The 19473-nt window shown below is 40.5% G+C and overlaps 1 protein-coding gene across 4 annotated transcripts in view; it reads left to right on the top strand.

Moving 5' to 3' along the window:
* Nucleotides 1-19473, top strand: part of NSUN6 (NOP2/Sun RNA methyltransferase 6) — an 87869-nt gene that overhangs the window by 12486 nt on the left and 55910 nt on the right. For all 4 annotated transcript variants that reach the window (XM_015473985.3, XM_005214187.5, XM_059892535.1 and 1 more), the window contains 2 exon segments: nt 14795-14904; nt 15790-15943. In XM_015473985.3, coding sequence (XP_015329471.2) covers nt 14795-14904; nt 15790-15943 — 264 coding nt within the window.

Here is a 19473-nt window from a genome sequence, read left to right as displayed (position 1 = left end):
ATTTTCTTTGAAACTAGAGAGAGGTTATTTGAGATTTTGCTCTTTTTTGGTCTGTACAGTTTGTTTTGCCTTTGGTTTATTATAGCTTTGTTTAATGCTACACACATCCCTTGGTGTTCATGGGCGATTGGACCCCCTTCCCCCCAACAAATACCAATATCCACAGTTGCTCAAGTCTTTTATGTAAAATGGTATAGTATTTGCGTATAACTCATGCACATCCTTAGCATACTTTAAATAATTTCTAGATTACTTGCAATACCTAATACTATGTGAACAGCAAATTCAAGTTTTGCCTTCTGGAACTTTCTGGAATTAAATTTTTTTTTTCCTGTCTGTGGCTAGTTGAATCCACAGATGCAGAAGCTGAGGGAGGGCCATCTGTACCTAGGCATCTGTCCCACCTTGAATGAATACTCAAATGAAAACATTTACATAGAGTCACCTGGTCTGCACTTTGGGTCAAGTGTGTAACCGGATAACTCATCAGATGTGTTTTTTGAAAACACTTTCACCACATCTTTTCTAGTGGCTTATCTCTAGTTCTGGTGAGCTGAGCTGATGAAGGCTTTGCTGTGAGGGGCGGGGGGTGGGTGGGGCGTCTAGCTCATAGCTGTCTCGTTGGGGGCTTTAACTTTTGGTTATGCTTAGTGAACTCAGGGGAGGAGTCACAGCATTGATGGCACTTTGCTGTTCTTCCCTTCACTACTTCAGGAGAGTTTATCCAGGTTTGTTAGAGAAAACTTGTCTGCTTGTGCCACTTCTGCCAGTCCACTTCCTCTTTCGGCTTTATCCATAGGGAATGGGACTGACATGACATACCCAGACCTTGCTTTTTTCTGCCTGACCTTTGGTCCTGTTTCTGAGTAATGAATAATTGTTTGGGTATCCAAGAGCCTTTCCTTTTCAGAAACAGTCATACCCTATTGAGGAATTGGATTTGATCCAGATTTCATTGTGTCAGCTAATTACTCTTCACTTGCATCTTAGCTGCTGCTTAGATTTCTTGCAAATGGAATTTTCTTTCAAATTTTTCTTCCCCCATTTTTGTGAGCTTTAGAAAAAGAAATATATGTGTACTTTTACTTGTTGACAAATTTTTTTTTTACTAGAAGCTCAACATTTCACAGAGATTTAGGATATCAAAATGTAGGTTAAACTATTTAAAGAGAGAGAACAATTCAAAAAGTAAATCTCACCATAAAATTCAGGTTCCTTCATTTTATTTAACATGATATTTAATTTACTGAGCAAATATGTGTATATATAAAATAATTTTTTTAAGTTTTAAAATTTATTTCAGTATTGCTTCTGTTTTTTTTATGTTTTGATATTTCAGCCCCAAGGCATGTGGGATCTTAGCTTTCCAACCAGGGATCAGACTTGCATCCCCTGCATTGGAAGGCGAAGTCCTAAGGACTGGACTGCCAGGAAAGTCTTGATCAAATATATTTTAATGTTAGGAAGGTTTTACCAATGGTAATTAGATTGAAGTAAGGTGGTACTGCTGAAGTTGATGGTATCAATGTCAACTATATTGAAAAACTTAAAAGAGAGAATTGAATGCCAGTCTTCTCTTGATCCAAAGTATTTTTCATTTTTTGAATTGAAATATAGTTGACTTATGGTGGGATGTTAGTTTCAGGTATATAGCAGAGTGCTTCAGTTATATATTCCTTTTCAGATTCTTTTCCCTTAAAGGTTTTTACAAAATATTTGGTTTAGTTCCCTGCGCTATACAATAGGTCCTTGTTGATTATTTATATTATATATATTAGTGTGTCTGTGTTAATCCCAAACTCCTAATTTATCCCCCCATATAAGAGTATCTTTTTAAAATGTTTACTGTTGTATAGTTGATTTACAATGTTGTGTTAGTTTCTGCTGTACTGGAAAGTGAATCAGTTATACATACACATATATTCACTCTTTTTTTAGATTTTTTTCCCATTTCAGTCGTTACACAGTATTGGGTAGAGTTCCCTGTGCTACAGAGTAGGTCCTTATTATTAATAGTTATCTCTCTAACTTATAATAGTGTGTATATGACGGTCCCACTCTCCTGATTTATCCCTCTCTTGCAGTAGCCATAAGTTTGTTTTCTGCATGCATACAAGAGTATTTTATTTTATTTTATTTTTAATTTTATTTTATTTTTAAACTTTACATAATTGTATTAGTTTTGCCAAATATCAAAATGAATCCACCACAGGTATACATGTGTTCCCCATCCTGAACCCTCCTTCCTCCCCATACCATCCCTCTGGGTCATCCCAGTGCTCTAGCCTCAAGCATCCAGTATCGTGCATCGAACCTGGACTGGCATCTCGTTTCATACATGATATTTTACATGTTTCAATGCCATTCTCCCAAATCTTCCCACCCTCTCCCTCTCCCACAGAGTCCATAAGACTGTTCTATACATCAGTGTCTCTTTTGCTGTCTCGTACACCGGGTTATTGTTACTGTCTTTCTAAATTCCATATATATGCGTTAGTATACTGTAATGGTGTTTTTCCTTCTGGCTTACTTCACTCTGTATAATAGGCTCCAGTTTCATCCACCTCATTAGAACGGATTCAAATGTATTCTTTTTAATGGCTGAGTAATACTCCATTGTGTATATGTACCACAGCTTTCTTATCCATTCATCTGCTGATGGACATCTAGGTTGCTTCGATGTCCTGGCTATTATAAACAGTGCTGCGATGAACATTGGGGTACATGTGTCTCTTTCCCTTCTGGTTTCCTCAGTGTGTATGCCCAGCAGTGGGATTGCTGGATCATAAGGGAGAAAATAATAGCAAATGAAGCAACTGACAAACAACTAATCTCAAAAATATACCAGCAACTCCTACAGCTCAACTCCAGAAAAATAAATGACCCAATCAAAAAATGGGCCAAAGAACTAAATAGACATTTCTCCAAAGAAGACATACAGATGGCTAACAAACACATGAAAAGATGCTCAACATCACTCATTATCAGAGAAATGCAAATCAAAACCACTATGAGGTACCATTTCACACCAGTCAGAATGGCTGCGATCCAAAAGTCTACAAGCAATAAATGCTGGAGAGGGTGTGGAGAAAAGGGAACCCTCTTACACTGTTGGTGGGAATGCAAACTAGTACAGCCACTATGGAGAACAGTGTGGAGATTCCTTACAAAACTGGAAACGAGTGTTTTAAACACCGTACCCCAACCATTTTTTAAAGACTGCATTTAAATCAGTGGAATTTTTTAGGCCAATATTCAATTTGTAATTTTTAAGAATCTCTTTATATTGTCTGTTGGTATTCTTTCCTTTTAGATAAAAATCTATTTCTAGCAGGTCAGAAAATTAAATTTCCCTAAAATTGAGTGTATAATTCAGTAGCAGAAATATCTTGAGATACAAATGAGGTTGAGTTTGCCTTTCTCTTCCAGCCGTTCCATTTCCGTTTCTCATAGTTGCCTTGCTACTAGCGTTAGCACTTTGGTTTTCAGTTACTGTTTGTATGTATGAAATAATAGGGTGAATACAATGGAATATTCACGTAATTGCTCAAAGACTGCTGGTTCAAGTGGTTGACATGCAAATGAGATATCATGATCGTGTGATATCTCAAAATTATATTCTGCAAATGAGATACCAGATTCAGTTCAGTTCAGCCGCTCAGTCATGTCCGACTCTTTGTGACTGCATGAACTGCAGCATGCCAGGCCTCCCTATCTATCACCAACTCCCAGAGTTCACCCAACCATGTCCATCGAGTCAGTGATGCTATCCAACAATCTCATCCTCTGTCATCCCCTTCTCCTCCTGCCCTCAATCCTTCCCAGCATCAAAGTCTTTTCAAATGAGTCGGCTCTTCGCATCAGGTGGCCAAAGTAGTGGGGTTTCTGCTTCAACATCAGTCCTTCCAATGAACACCTGGGACTGATCTTTAGGATGGACTGGTTGGATCTCCTTGCAGTCTAAGGGACTCTTGAGAGTCTTCTCCAGCACCACAGTTCAAAAGCATGAATACTTCGGCACTGAGCTTTCCTGACAGTCCAACTCACATCCATACACGACCACTGGAAAAACCATAGCCTTGACTAGATGGACCTCTATTGACAAAGTAATGTCTCTGCTTTTTAATATGCTGTATAGGTAGGTCATAACTTTCCTTCCAAGGAGTAAGCGTCTTTTAATTTCATGGCTGCAATCACCATCTGCAGTGATTTTGGAGCCCAGAAAAATAAAGTCTGACACTGTTTCCACTGTTTCCCCATCTATTGCCCATGAAGTGATGGGACCGCATGCCATGATCTTCGTTTTCTGAATGTTGAGCTTTAAGCCAACTTTTTCACTCTCCTCTTTCACTTTCATCAAGAGGCTCTTCAGTTCTTCACTTTCTGCCATAAGGGTAGTGTCATCTGCATGTCTGAGGTTATTGATATTTCTCCCAGCAATCTTGATTCCAGCTTGTGCTTCCTCCAGCCCGTCGTTTCTCATGATGTACTCTGTTAAATAAATTAAATAAGCAGGGTGACAATATACAGCCTTGACGTACTCCTTTTCCTATTTGGAATCATTCTGTTGTTCCCTGTCCAGTTCTAACTGCTTCCTGACCTGCATACAGGTTTCTCAAGAGGCAGGTCAGGTGGTCTGGTATTCCCATCTCTTTCAGAATTTTCCACAGTTGATCGTGATCCACACAGTCAAAGGCTTTGGCATAGTCAATAAAGCAGAAACAGGTATTTTTCTGGAACTCTCTTGCTTTTTCGATGATCCAGCGGATGTTGGCAGTTTGATCTCTGGTTCCTCTGCCTTTTGTAAAACCAGCTTGAACATCTGCAAGTTCATGATTCACATATTGCTGAAGCCTGGCTTGGAGAATTTTGAACGTTACTTTACTAGCATGTGAGATGAGTGCAATTGTGAAGTATGAGCATTCTTTGGCATTGCCTTTCTTTGGGATTGGAATGAAAACTGACCTTTTCCAGTCTTGTAACCACTGCTGAGTTTTCCAAATATGCTGGAATATTGAGTACAGCACTTTCACAGCATCATCTTTCAGGATTTGAAATATCTCAACTGGTATTCATCACCTCCACTAGCTTTGTTCGTAGTGATGCTTTCTAAGGCCCACTTGACTTCACATTCCAGGATGTTTGGCTCTGCTGCTGCTGCTAAGTCGCTTTAGTTGTGTCCGACTCTGTTCGACCCCATAGACGGCAGCCCACCAGGCTCCCTCGTCCCTGGGATTCTCCAGGCAAGAACACTGGAGTGGGTTGCCATTTCCTTCTCCAGTGCATGAAAGTGAAAAGTGAAAGTGAAGTTGCTCAGTCGTGTCCGACTCTTCGTGACCCCGTGTACTGCAGCCCACCAGGCTCCTCCGTCCATGGGATTTTCCAGGCAAGAGTACTGGAGTGGGGTGCCATTACCTTCTCCGTGTCTGGCTCTAGGCAAGTGATTACACCTTCATGATTATCTTGGTTGTGAAGATCTTTTTTATACAGTTCTTCTGTGTATTCTTGCCACCTCTTCTCAATATCTTCTGCTTCTGTTAGGTCCATACCATTTCTGTCCTTTATCGAGCCCATCTTTGCATGAAATGTTCCCTTGGTATCTCTCATTTTCTTGAAGCAATCTCTAGTCTTTCCCATTCTGTTGTTTTCCTCTATGTCTTTGCATTGATCGCTGAGGAAGGCTTTCTTATCTCTCCTTGCTATTCTTTGGAACTCTGCATTCAAATGGGTATAGCTTTCCTTTTCTCCTTTGCTTTTCGCTTCCCTTCTTTTCACAGCTATTTGTAAGGCCTCCCCAGACAGCCATTTTGCTTCTTTGCATTTTTCTTGGGGATGGGCTAGATCCCTGTCTCCTGTACAGTGTCACTAACCTCTGTCCATAGTTCATCAGGCACTCAGTCTGTCAGTTCTAGTCCCTTAAATCTGTTTCTCACTTCCACTGTATAGTCATAAGGGATTTGATTTAGATCATACCTTAATGGTCTAGTGGTTTTCTCCACTTTCTTCAATTTCAGTCTGAATTTGGCAATAAGGAGTTCATGATCCGAGCCACAGTCAGCTCCCAGTCTTTTTTTGCTGACTGTATAGAACTTCTCCATCTTTGGCTGCAAAGAATATGATCAGTTTGATTTTGGTGTTGACCATCTGGTGATGTCCATGTGTAGAGTCTTCTCTTGTGTTGTTGGAAGAGGGTGTTTGCAATGACCAGTGCGTTTTCTTGGCAGAACTTTGTTAGCCTTTGCCCTGCTTCATTCTATACTCCAAGGCCAAATTTGCCAGTTACTCCAGGTGTGTGTTGACTTCCTACTTTTGCATTCCAGTCCTCTATAATGAAAAGGACATCTTTTTTGGGTGTTAGCTCTAGAAGATCTTGTAGGTCTTCATAGAACTGTTCAGCTTCTTCAGCGTTACTGGTTGGGGCATAGACTTGGATATTGAATGGTTTGCCTTGGAAACGAACAGAGATAATTTTTTGTTTTTGACATTGTATCCAAGTACTGCATTTTGGACTCTCTTGTTGACTATGATGGCTACTCCATTTCTTCTAAGGGATTTGTGCCCACAGTAGTAGATATAATGGTCATCTGAGGTAACTTCACCCATTCCAGTCCATCTTAGTTCACTGATTCTTAGAATGTCGATGTTCACTCTTGTCATCTCCTGTTTGACCACTTCCAACAATGGCAACCCACTCCAGTACTCTTGCCTGGAAAATCCCATGGACAGAGCGGGCCTGGTGGGCTGCAGTCTATGGGGTCGCACAGAGTCGGACACGACTGAAGCAACTTAGTAGCAGCAGCAATTTGCCTTGATTCATGGACCTAACATTCCAGGCTCCTATGCAATATTGCTCTTTACAGCATCGAACCCTGCTTCCATCAGCAGTCCCATGCACAACTGGGTGGTGTTTTTACTTTGGCTCCATCCCTTCATTTTTTCTCGAGTTATTTCTCCACTGATCTCCAGTAGCATATTGGGCACCTACCGACCTGGGGAGTTCATCTATCAGTGTCTTATCTTTTTGCCTTTTCATACTGTTCATGGGGTTCTTGAGGCAAGAATACTGAAGTGGTTTGCCATTCCCTTCTCCAGTGGACCACATTCTGTCACACTTCTCCTCCATGACCCAGCCATCGGCATGGCTTAGTTTCATTGAGTTAGACAAGGCTGTGTCCGAGTGATCAGATTGGCTCGTCTGTGATTGGGGTTTCCATCTGTCTGCCCTCTGATCCCCTCTCAGTGCCTACCGTCTTACTTGGGTTTGTCTTACCTTGGACGGTGGTGTCTCTTCATGGCTGCTCCAGCAAAGCGCAGCCGCTGCTCCTTACCTGTGATGCGGGGTTATAAGATATCAGATTATATGTATACAGATGAGATATCATGATTGTGTGATATCTCAAAATTATATTATCTTCCTTTTATTGTAGGGTTGCTAATATATGCAGTTAAATACATGCCAAGTAATAAGTGTATTTTTTATATGCTTTTTAGTGGGTCATTCTCATATCTCGACCCTCTCTTTAGTGGGTCTTTAATTCATAGGCATCTCATTTTTAGCTGTTTTAATTAGTTTTCTCTTATTCTAAGCACCTTCTTACTATTTTTCTCCAGTCTTTATTACTGTATTCTTGGAAAATCATCTTTCTTTAATGCTATTGCTTCACTCTTTTGTTTAAAAACATTTTAATAAAAATCAAGCGTTTAGTATTTATGGCCCTACATCGACTTTTATATTTCCTCACTAAAGCTTCAGCAATGCTGATTTGCACCTTGACACTTGCATATATATACAATCTTATATTCTTACACAGTTAGTAAGTACTTGTGTTGAAAGATTCCCGAAGACCATTCCCCAGCTCAGTGATTCTCTTGGAGGACTCAGAGGATTCCACATGTAGTCGTACTTGTGACCATGGTTTATTACAGTGAAAGAATCTGAAGCAAAATCAACAAAACAAAAGCTGCCTGGGATGAAGTCTAGGGAAAACCATTTGTAAACTGCAGAGTCTTTTTCCGGTGGAGTCATGCAGTGTGCAGTTAACTCCCCTGGCAACAAGGATGACAATGCATGTGTGAGATGTCACCATCCAGGAAAGCTCCTTAGAGACAGGCATCCAGGGTTTTCATTTAGGGCTGGTTGTGTGGGCACCTCGTGCCTGGTAGGTACCCAAATTCTGGCCTCCCAGAAGGGAGGTCAGTGTCCACCATAAACCATATTATTTGTTTACAAATTGTTATAGATAATAGAGGAACATTGAGCTACCCTTGGTGATGGCCAGGGAGGCCTGGCGTGCTGCAGTCCATGGGGTTGCAAAGAGTTGGACATGACTGAGCAAATGAACTGAACTGAACTGAATCAGTTAAGAGTGGGAACTCCTCTGAGTTCCAGGATGCTAGCCAAGGATCAGCCTCATCACCAGGCCTTTCAAAGAAAGGATAGTAGTTCTTTTTCATTGTGGTTTTTTGTTTGTTTTTATTTTTGGATGTGCTGGGTCTCTAACTGAGGCATGTGGGCTTAGTTGCCCTGCAACATGTGGGATCTTAGTTCCCTGACCAGGGATTGAACTCATGTGGATTCTTAACTGCTGGACCACCAGGGAAGTCCCTGGCCCACTATGTTAATGCTCTTCCCCATAGTCTCCCATTCTCTCCTTTCAATGAAATGGTTATTCTCTTAAAAACTTTCTGATTAACATTACAGAGTTCCATTTCACAAAATATTTTTTGAAGATTGAGGGGCAGGAGGAGAAGGGGACAACAGGATGAGATGGTTGGATGGCATCACTGACTTAATGGACATGAGTTTGGGTGGACTCCAGGAGTTGGTGATGGACAGGGAGGCCTGGCGTGCTGTGGTTCATGGGGTCGCAAAGAGTCCGACACGACTGAGCAACTGAACTGTGTGTGAGAACCAAAGATACTATACAGATGGGTGAAACATAGTGTAAAAGCAGGTGAATATTGGTACAAGTCAAACTGCAGTAGATTCCTGGGGAGGGATATGAATTAAGTACCATCCAAGCAGAGAAGAGGAAGAGCTGAATGCAAAGAAGTGGGTAAAGATTTTCTCCAAAGAGATGTTATTTCCCTTGAGCCTTGTGGGTGAGTGAGAAGGAGGTAGATGAGATAAAGTAGGCGAGGGTACACAAGGTAGAGAGAAAGTACGTGCAGAGGTACAGAGGTGTGAAAATATATGGTGGTTTGTGACAAAAGTGACTGGGAATCTATCAGTTTTCAGAGAGGTTGGTGAAAGAAGATGTTGAAGTTAGAAGAGGTAGAGTGGAATGTGAAGGATTCATTTTAAATTTGATTAATTTTTATTGGAGTATAGCTTTACAGTGTTGTGCTATTAATAGTTTCTGTTGTGCAGGAGAGTGAATCAGCTGCATTTATATACATATCATATATATGTATGATATGTATTGCCAATAAGATCATCTATACCATTTTTCTAGATTCTACGTATATGTGTTCATATACAGCATTTGTTTTTCTCTTTCTGACTTACTTCACTCTGTATGACAGTCTCTAGTCCATCTACATCTCTACAAATGATCCAAGCTCATTCTGTTTTATGGCTGAGTAATAGTTTTATTGTATATATGTGCCACATCTTTATTCATTTCTCTGTTGATGGACATTTAAGTTGTTCTCATGTCCTGGCTGTTGTAAATAGCGCTATAGTGAACATTGGGGTACATGTGTCTTTTTGAAGGATGATTTTTTAAAACTAAGAAATGTTTTATTTCTTCACACAGCATATAGGACCCAAATAATTTTTATTACAGTTGTGATTTTAGAAATACAATACTGGTAGTAGCATAAAGCTTTTTTTCCCCCAAACTGCATGTAGACCTTGACTCATTAGTAGGTTGTGAAATTCAGTTTAACTGGTTGTTTATAGTTTTTTCTAAGGAATAGGGATTTTATTATATAATATCCTGGAGTGTACATGGTAAGGTGTTTCGTGAAACATTTGCTATAAATGTAAGTGTGGATAGGCACACGTGTACTGGGATGCCGTTCAAGTGCATTTCTCACATTGGATTGCAGCCAAAAAAGCCTGAAAACACTTTTTTCAAAAGATGAATTGCAAGCCTAGAGCCGAGTTAGGGAGCTATTTTAGTCTTATCTCCAGCAGTATGGTGAACTAGATAACTTGAGAATTTTTCTGCTACTTAGGCCTAGGAACACTGAACAAAAAATAGGTCATAACATGCATAGCAGAATGATTAAGGACCTTAGTGAGATACTCAGGGGTTAGAATGAAGGGTAACTGAAAATTGAGTAGTAAGTGCGTGAGCTAAGATTAAGGGTTGAGGGGTTTGAGGGAGAAGGTGCTTGGTCCCCTGAACTTAGGGGCATTGGTTTTAACAATAGGCTGTTAGTGCTAAGAGGTGAGAACCATCCAAAAGTCAGTGCAGGGCATTAATTAGGAGTTGGAGCTCTCTTGCCATGGAGCCTGGGTTGAGGGGAAAAAATCTATGAGATGCACAGCTGAGCTTCCATATCTGTAAGGGTTTGGAGTGCAAATTCATACTACCCATGTGGTCTTGACACCTGTGGTTTGGGAAATTGACATAAGAATTGGATCCTAAGCCAGTTCTTGAGGTGCTTGGCAAAAGCACTGCAGAGTGGCACCTGTCAGCCCAGGCCATGCTTCTTTCTTATAGTTAGAAGCTACACTGGGAATCAAACTACCATGAGTGAGAACCAGCATATACAACAGACTGAGGGATTAGATTCCCCAGAACTGCAGCCAGCCAGTGTGTACTCAGTCATGGCTGACTCTCTGCGACTCCATGGACTGTAGCCCCCACCATGCTCCTCTGTCCTTGGAATCTTCCATGCAGGGATACTGGAATGGGTTGCCATTTCCTACTCCAGGGATTGAACCCACATCTCTTGCATCTCTTCCATTGGCAGGTGGATTCTTTACCAGCTGTGCCACTTGGGAAGCCCAGAATGTAGCAAAGAGAGCTAATTGGTAGGCACTATAAAATTAGTCTCCTTGAAAATGATTAAAAGCAAAAGGGAGAATCTAAAACATAAAAGACCCTAAGAGGGAAAAAAAAGAAAAAGAATTTCTAGACATTAAAATTTCATTAAAATTAAAAAGTCATTCTGAGTTAAACTCTAGACTCAACAGATGAGAGAATTAATGAACTAGAAGATGGCTTATGGAATATCACCTAGAATACAGCAGGTAAAGAAGGTGTAAAGCAGTAGGAGATATGAAACTGAGTCATGAGAACAAGAATGAAAAGTTACTACTGTTCCTAATGAATCCCAGGTGTAGAGATTAGAAATAATGTGGGAGAGACAATATTCAATAATATAATGAAGAATTTTCCAGAATTGATGAAAGTCAGATTTAAAAAATACAGTGTCTGAAGGCAAAAGTAAAGATAAATACATGACTAGGTGCTTCAGAATGAATCTGAAGAACACCAAAGACATCAGGAGGATCTGAAAGCAACCAAAGATAAAACACAGACATTAGATCACTGGATAAAACAATATCCAGTGATCAGATGATGCAAGTCTGATGTCGAGGGTGGAAGGGCCTGGGAGACGTGTCAGAGAATTAGAGGAGGCATCGTTTGGTAACTCAGTGAATGTTGAGTTACAAGTTTTAGGAGGAAATTCAAGATGATGCCGGGATTTGTGTTCTGGCTGCTCAGGTAGATAACGTCATTTTGACTGGAACGCAGGAGGATGAAGCTTTGGGCTGTTGCCAAGGATTTGAGGAGTGGATCAGGGAATCATAACATTGTTTAGGACTTGTTGAGTGTGAAGTAGCTGTAGGACGTCTGTGCACAGCTGTCTGCAGATAATCAGTCTAGAAAGGCTGATCATTAGGTATGTGGGTTCACAATGAGGTCCAGCTGTATAGCACAGGGAGCTATAGTCAATATCCAGTGATAAACTACAATGGAAAAGAATATGAAAAAGAATAGCTGGTTCACATTGTGGTACAGCAGAGATTAACATAACTTTATAAACAACTATACTTCAATACGGAGAAGGCAATGGCACCCCACTCCAGTACTCTTGCCTGGAAAATCCCATGGATGGAGGAGCCTGGTAGGCTGCAGTCCATGGGGTCGCTAAGAGTCGGACCCGACTGAGTGACTTCCCTTTCACTTTTCACTTTCATGCACTGGAGAAGGAAATGGCAACCCACTCCAGTGTTCTAGCCTAGAGAATCCCAGGGACGGGGGAGCCTGGTGGGCTGCCATCTGTGGTGTCACACAGAGTCAGACATGACTGAAGCGACTTAGCAGCAGCAGCATACTTCAATAAAATAAAGAATATGTAGGTTATCTTTGTAAGTGGTCACTGAAACCATGAGATTGCCAAGGTTTGGGATACAAAGCGAGAAGAGATGATATCATGTTTAAGAACCTGGAGAAATGAACCTTGTCCAGAAATAGCTGGAGAATGAGCAGTGAGTGTGTGGGACCTGGAAGGAGGAGGATAAATGTGAGAAGCTTACTGAGATTTGATCAGTTGGAGATCTTGAAAAGAAAATGCACTTAATTCTTTGAATTCGCTTAAAATGCACTTAAAAGTACAAGGAGTTAGGACCATACATATGACATGTTGCCAACCAGGGAACCCCATCAGAAGTGCAGTACTTGAGACGTTTATTTGGGCTTATCACATAGGTACCCCCGACCTTTGAGAAGGTCTGCTCTGAGTGTTGGAAGTGATACCAGGCTTCAGTGTTTCAAGGGATGGATGGGAGGTGAGAAGTTGGAGAACACTGAAGAAAGTTAGATAGCAGAGGAAGAAAAGACTTACCTTTGTCTTGTTTAAAACATTAATAACTTACCGTGTGCCAGTCTACCACTTCAGAAATGTTTTTGCATTTCTCACATGTCTGTCTTAGTCTTTGAAGATAGAAACGTTATTGCTCTTCTCTCCTAATGCTATTATGAAACAGCAGTGCTTGTTAAATGATGAAGCATTTTTTTTTTTCCTTTGGGGTTGTGGTTTTAATCTACATGGAGCTTCATTGGATTAGAATATAAACACTTGATCGTGTCCCCTCTAACACTGAAGGCATCAGAGCTGGTGAGAACAGACACAGGCTGGGCCCGAGGGCTGCCTTGGCCTCTTCTACTCTGTGTGCCATTTCCTATGACCTCAGTCCTGCCTTAGTTTTTTTTTTTAATTGAGGTATAGTTGGTATAAGTTATAGGTATACAATGTAGTGATTCACAATTTTTAAAGGTTATGCTCCATTTATAGTTATAAAATATTGGCTATACCATAAAAAAAGAATGAAATGCCATTTGCAGCAACATGGATGGACCTAGAGATGATCATACTAAGTGAAGTCAGTCAGAGAAAGATGAATACCACATGAAACCACTTGTACATGGAATCCAAAAAAAACGAAAAAGATACAAATGAATTTATTTACAGAATGGAAGTAGACTCAGACATAAAAAATAAATTTGTAGTTACCAAAGGGGACAGGTGAGGATGTGGGATAAATTAGCAATATAGGTTGAACAGACACTGCTGCTGCTGCTGCTGCTGCTGCTACTGCTACTACTAGTACTACTACTACTACTACTAAGTCACTTCAGTCGTGTCCGACTCTGTGTGACCCCATAGACGGCAGCCCACCAGGCTCCCCCGTCCCTGGGATTCTGCAGGCTAAAACACTGGAGTGGGTTGCTATTTCTTTCCCCAAAGCATGAAAGTGAAAAGTGAAAGGGAAGTCACTCAGTTGTGTCCAACTCTTAGCGACCCCATGGACTGCAGCCTACCAGGCTCCTCCATCCATGGGATTTTCCAGGCAAGAGTACTGGAGTGGGGTGCCATTGCCTTCTCCACAACAGACACTACTATATTTGAAATAGATAAGCAACAAGGTTCTGTTTTATAGCATAGGGAACTATATTCAATATATAGTAATAACCTATAAGGGAAAAGAATATGGAAAAGTGTGTGTGTGTGTATATATATGTATATGTATGTATGTATAACTGAATCACTTTGCTGTATACTTGAAACTTACTCAGCATTGTAAATTAACTGTACTTCAGTATAGAAAAAAATATTGGCTATATTCCCTGTATCATAGACTCTTGTAGGTTATTTTAAGCATAATAGTTTGTTCCTGTTAATCCCCGACTCCTGTCTTGCCCCACCCAATCTCCCTCTCCTGACTAATTTGTTCCCTGTATCTGTAAGTCGGTTTCTTTCTTGTATTTATTAGTTGTATTTGATGAAGCAATTTTTGGTGCCACTTACTACCTTGCACCAAGATTTTCTTCTCAAGTGCCCATCCTCATTGTAATTAAAAAAACAAGCCCAAACTTTATTATTTACTTTTGGCTGCACCGTGTCTTTGTTGCCTGTGGGCTTTCTCTAGTTGCGGCCAGCAGGGACTCCTCTCCGGCTGTGTGTGTGCTTCTCATGGTGGTGGCTTCTCTTGTTGCAGAACACGTGCTCTAGGGCGTGGGTTTGGTAGTTGTGGCACAAGGGATTAAGTTGCCCCACGGCATGTGGAATCTTCCCGGATCAGGGATGGAACCCACGTCCCCCTGTGTTGGCAGGTGGAGTCTCAACCACTGGACCACCAGTGAAGTCCTTTGTAGTTTTAAAGAAATTATTTCTTGTGTATTGATCTTCTTTCTTCCACCTTTTCCTCATTTATTCATTTGGAATAATGAAGACTAAAGAGGTTATTTAGGGTTAGTTTGAAACCCTGAAAAGGTTGGTTGACGTTGGAGATGCATCGTTCTTTACACTTGAACTCCTTTTGCTTCTGTAGGAAGAATATAAAACAACAGACTTGTGAAGTCATTGTTGGGGCCCAGTGTGGCAGTGCTGTGTTACGAGGAGCCCATGTCTATGTCCCTGGAATCGTATCAGCCTCAAAATGTGAGTATACTGTTCAGGTTTCTCTGTAAAATAGCTGCTAACATTTATGTGTATCATCGAATTGAAAATTCATTAAATCCTCACTTAGATACATTTCAAATTTGCTTTAACAAAGATCTTTGCTAAGTTGTGCATTTAGTATAGCCTGTTGAGGTGTGTATCTGAGAAGGACTAACGAATCAGGCATCCGTATGTGGGTTTTCTGCCCATTTCTTTTATTCCCTTTGAGGACATCTGTGATGAAGTTAGAGGATCATGACTGATGAAAAGAGTGGAAGATGTCAGTGAAATTTTGTTTTCCATTCTTTACTCAATTGTGCTGAAAGCTCAGGCTGCTAAACTGTCATTTGCAGGGGAAACATTCCAAGTCTGGAATCAATATTGGGATGAAACTCAGTATTCTTAATTTACTCTTTTAAGTTATGTTAGATTTGAGGAAAATAATTGAAATAGAAGATACCTTTCCTTTTCTGCTCAGCTAAAGGCTTTCAATTGAGGTTGGATGTTTGCTGTTTTTTTTTTTTCTTGACCCTCGCAAGGCATGTGGGATATTAGTTCCCAGATTGGGGGTTGAACAGATGTCCCTTGTATTAGGAGTCTTAACCACTGGACAGCCGGGGAAGTCCCTGAGGTTGGATGTTTCGAAGACTCTTCTGCATCTTTGTTTTCCTAGGGAAAAAAAATAGATTTATTGTTGTCAAACATTTGAAAGTAAACAGTTGTATTTTCTGTCAGAAGTTATAGTGAGACCATGAGCCAGGTTAGACTGCTTCATGTCCACTACTGATGCCCCTAGGCTTCCCCAGTCTTAAAGCTTGAAGAATTTTCGCGGTTCTGCCAAAGAACAGTTATGTCACTGTAATATGACTTTCTTCTTTTCTCTAGTTATGAAAGGTGGAGATGATGTTTCCGTATACTCTGACATTAAAGGCAAATGTAAGAAAGGAGCCAAAGAATTTGATGGAACAAAAATATTTCTTGGAAATGGGATTTCTGAACTAAGCCGCAAAGAGATCTTCAGTGGGCTGCCTGAACTGAAGTATGTCAGCAACTGTTGTTTTGGGGAAAATAAGCATCCTTTTTGTGGTTTAAAGAAAATGTAAAATAATGTAAAAATATGTATAATTGCATTATATGACTAATTTTTTTTGTTATAAGTTCAACTGGAAAATACTTGTTTAACACATACTGCCATTTTTTGGGTGGGGGGAAATATGCTTTTAGTTAAAAGCATAAATGCTCAGATTAAGGAGTCTCTTAAGTTGAAAAGTTTTGCATCTTTGATAACATTATTTATCTTGATAAAGGATGAGTTAGATGGCCTCTCCAGATCTTTTTTAACAGTCTGTGAGAAAAGCTTATAGTTTTAATATTAAAAAGAAAAAAAAATTTTAACTAAAAAATTTACCAGAAAGCCAGTACTGATATGAATACTTGTGGTTAAAAATTAACGTTTGGATTTACTCACACCTCACTTTTATTATTTTTTTAATTTAAAAAATGTATTTACTTATTCCCACGCTGGGTCTTCGTTGTGGTGCCCGGGCTTCTCTTGTTGAGGAGCTCCGGCTCTCGGCGCAGGGGCTTCAGCAGTTGTAGCCTCGGGCTGCAGAGCACAGGCTCCGTAGTTGTGGCGCACGGGCTTAGTTGCTCTGCGGCATGTGGGATCTTCTCAGATGAAGGATCGAATCTGTGTCCCCGGCATTGGCAGGTGGTTTCTTATCCACTGGGCCACCATGGAAATCCTGCTCACCTGAATTAGAACAAGTTAGTGTAAAATCATCTCTGGTCGCTACAAGTGAAAGTGAAAGTCACTCAGTCATGTCCAACTCTTTGCGACCCCATGGACTATACAGTCCATGGAATTCTCCAGGCCAGAATACTGGAGTGGGTAGCCTTTCCCTTCTCCAGGGGATGTTCCCAACCCAGGGATCGAACCCATGTCTCCCACATTACAGGTGGATTCTTTCCTAGCTGAGCCACCAGGGAAGCCCAAGAATACTGGAGTGGGTAGCCTATCCCTGCCAGTGGATCTTCCCGACCCAGAAATCGAACTGGGGTCTCCTGCATTGCAGGTGGATTCTTTACCAGTAGGCGCTAAGCAAATTAAATCTGCGTCTAATCCAGTTTCTTATAATTTTTAAAATCAAAATACAGTTGATTTATAGTGTGTTCATTTCTACTATACAGCAAAGTGACTCAGATATACATATGTACATATTCTTTTTTATATTCTTTTCCATTATGTTTATTACAGGATATTGAATGTAGTTCCCTATGCTATACAGAAGGACCTTGCTGTTTATCCATCCTGTATATAAAACTTATATCTCTTAATCCTAAACTCCCAATCCACCTCTTGCCCCAACTCCCTCTTGGAAACCACAAGTCTGTGAGTCTGTTTCTGTTTTGTAGGTAGGTTCATTTGTGTCTTTATTATTGCTTAGTGTTTTCAGGCTGTTTCAGAAATTCTGTAGACAGCTCTGTTACTACAAAGTTGACAGCTAATGGAGACACACTGAAAGCTGTGAATTTATTCAGCTAAAAGACAGCCACTTACCTGATTCCTGGGACAGTTTTTCATATTTCAGCAATTTGAATTTATAGTTGATATTAATTCTTCTAAAGACATAGGCTATTCCCTCCATCCAGAGGTGGCAGTACTTTCCAGATGACCAAGAACAAATAAATTCTTCATCTTGGAAGTGCTTCTGAATATGAAGATTATGCATACATTGATGTGTTAATCTTTGGGTCTGTAATAGGGAGTTGATAGTTTGACTGCTTCCTTTAGTTTGTTATAGGCGGTACACATTTCATCTTCTTCTTTGATGTGGTGGTTCCAGTAATTGGGTCCATAGACTTCTGAGTACTGTTCTGTTTGTTGGTAGGAGTAGAATGTAGCCATCTTTCAAGAAACTGTTGATTTTTAGAAAAAATTCTTAATTTTTTTTGGAGTATAAGAATATTTACAATGTTGCATTAGTTATAAATGTACAGAAATGTGATTTAGTTCATATATCTATTTTTTGGATTATTTTCCCATATAGATTATTACAGAGTATTCAGTAGAGTTCCTTATACCCTATAGTAGGTCCTTGTTGATTATCTGTTTTATATATAGTTCAGTTCAGTTGCTCAGTTGTGTCCGACTCTTTGTGACCCCATGAACCGCAGCACGCCAGGCCTCCCTGTCCATCACCAACTCCCGGAGCCCACCCAAACCTGTGTCCATTGAGTCAGTGATGCCACCCAACCATCTCATCCTCTGTCGTCCCCTTCTCCTCCTGCCCTCAATCTTTCCCAGCATCAGGGTCTTTTCAAATGAGTCAGCACTTCAGGTGGCCAAAGTATTGGAGTTTCAGCTTCAACATCAGTCCTTCCAGTGAACACCCAGGACTGATCTCCTTTAGGATGGACTGGTTGGATCCCCTTGCAGTCCAAGGGACTCTCAAGAGTCTTCTTCAACACTGCAGTTCAAAAGCATCAATACTTTGGCACTCAGCTTTCTTTATAGTCCAACTCTCACATCCATACATGACCACTGGAAAAACCATAGCCTTGACTAGACAGACCTCTGTTGACAAAGTAATGTCTCTGCTTTTTAATATGCTGTTTAGGTTGGTCATAACTTTCCTTCCAAGGAGTAAGCGACTTTTAATTTCATGGCTGCAGTCACCATCTGCAGTGATTTTGGAGCCCAGAAAAATAAAGTCAGCCACCATTTCCACTGTTTGCCCATCTATTTGCCATGAAGTGATGGGACCAGATGCCATGATCTTCGTTTTCTGAATGTTGAGTTTCACGCCAACTTTTTCACTCTCCTCTTTCACTTTCATCAAGAGGCTCTTTAGTTGTTTTTCACTTTCTGCCATAAGGGTGGTGTCATCTGCATATCTGAGGTTTTTGCTACTTGTCCCCGCAGTCTTGATTCCAGCTTGTTAATTCCAGCCTCTGATCTGTCCCTCCCTGTTGTCTTTCCCCCGGTAACCATATTTGTAATCTAAGTCTGTAAGTCTGTTTCTGTTTTGTAAATATGTTCATTTGTATCATTTTTTTTTTAGATTCCGCTTATGAGTGATACCATATGATATTTGTCTTTTGTCTGACTTACTTAGTATGATAATCTCTAGGTTCATTCATGTTCTTGCAAGTAGCATTATTTCATTCCTTTTTATGACTAATATTCCATTACACACACACACACAACACACACACACACACACACACACTCACATACTCACACACCACATCTTTATCCATTTCTCTGTCGATGGACATTTAGGTGCTTCCATGGTGACTGCAGCCATGAAATTAAAAGACGCTTACTCCTTGGAAGGAAAGTTATGACCAACCTAGATAGCATATTCAAAAGCAGAGACATTACTTTGCCAACAAAGGTCCGTCTAGTCAAGGCTATGGTTTTTCCTGTGGTCATGTATGGATGTGAGAGTTGGACTGTGAACAAAGCTGAGTGCCGAAGAATTGATGCTTTTGAACTGTGGTGTTGGAGAAGACTCCTGAGAGTCCCTTGGACTGCAAGGAGATCCAACCAGTCCATTCTGAAGG

The sequence above is a fragment of the Bos taurus genome, chromosome 13 (assembly GCF_002263795.3).
Source record: "Bos taurus isolate L1 Dominette 01449 registration number 42190680 breed Hereford chromosome 13, ARS-UCD2.0, whole genome shotgun sequence".
NCBI classification, from domain to species: Eukaryota; Metazoa; Chordata; class Mammalia; order Artiodactyla; family Bovidae; genus Bos; species Bos taurus.
This window is presented reverse-complemented; position numbering and strand designations above follow the sequence as displayed.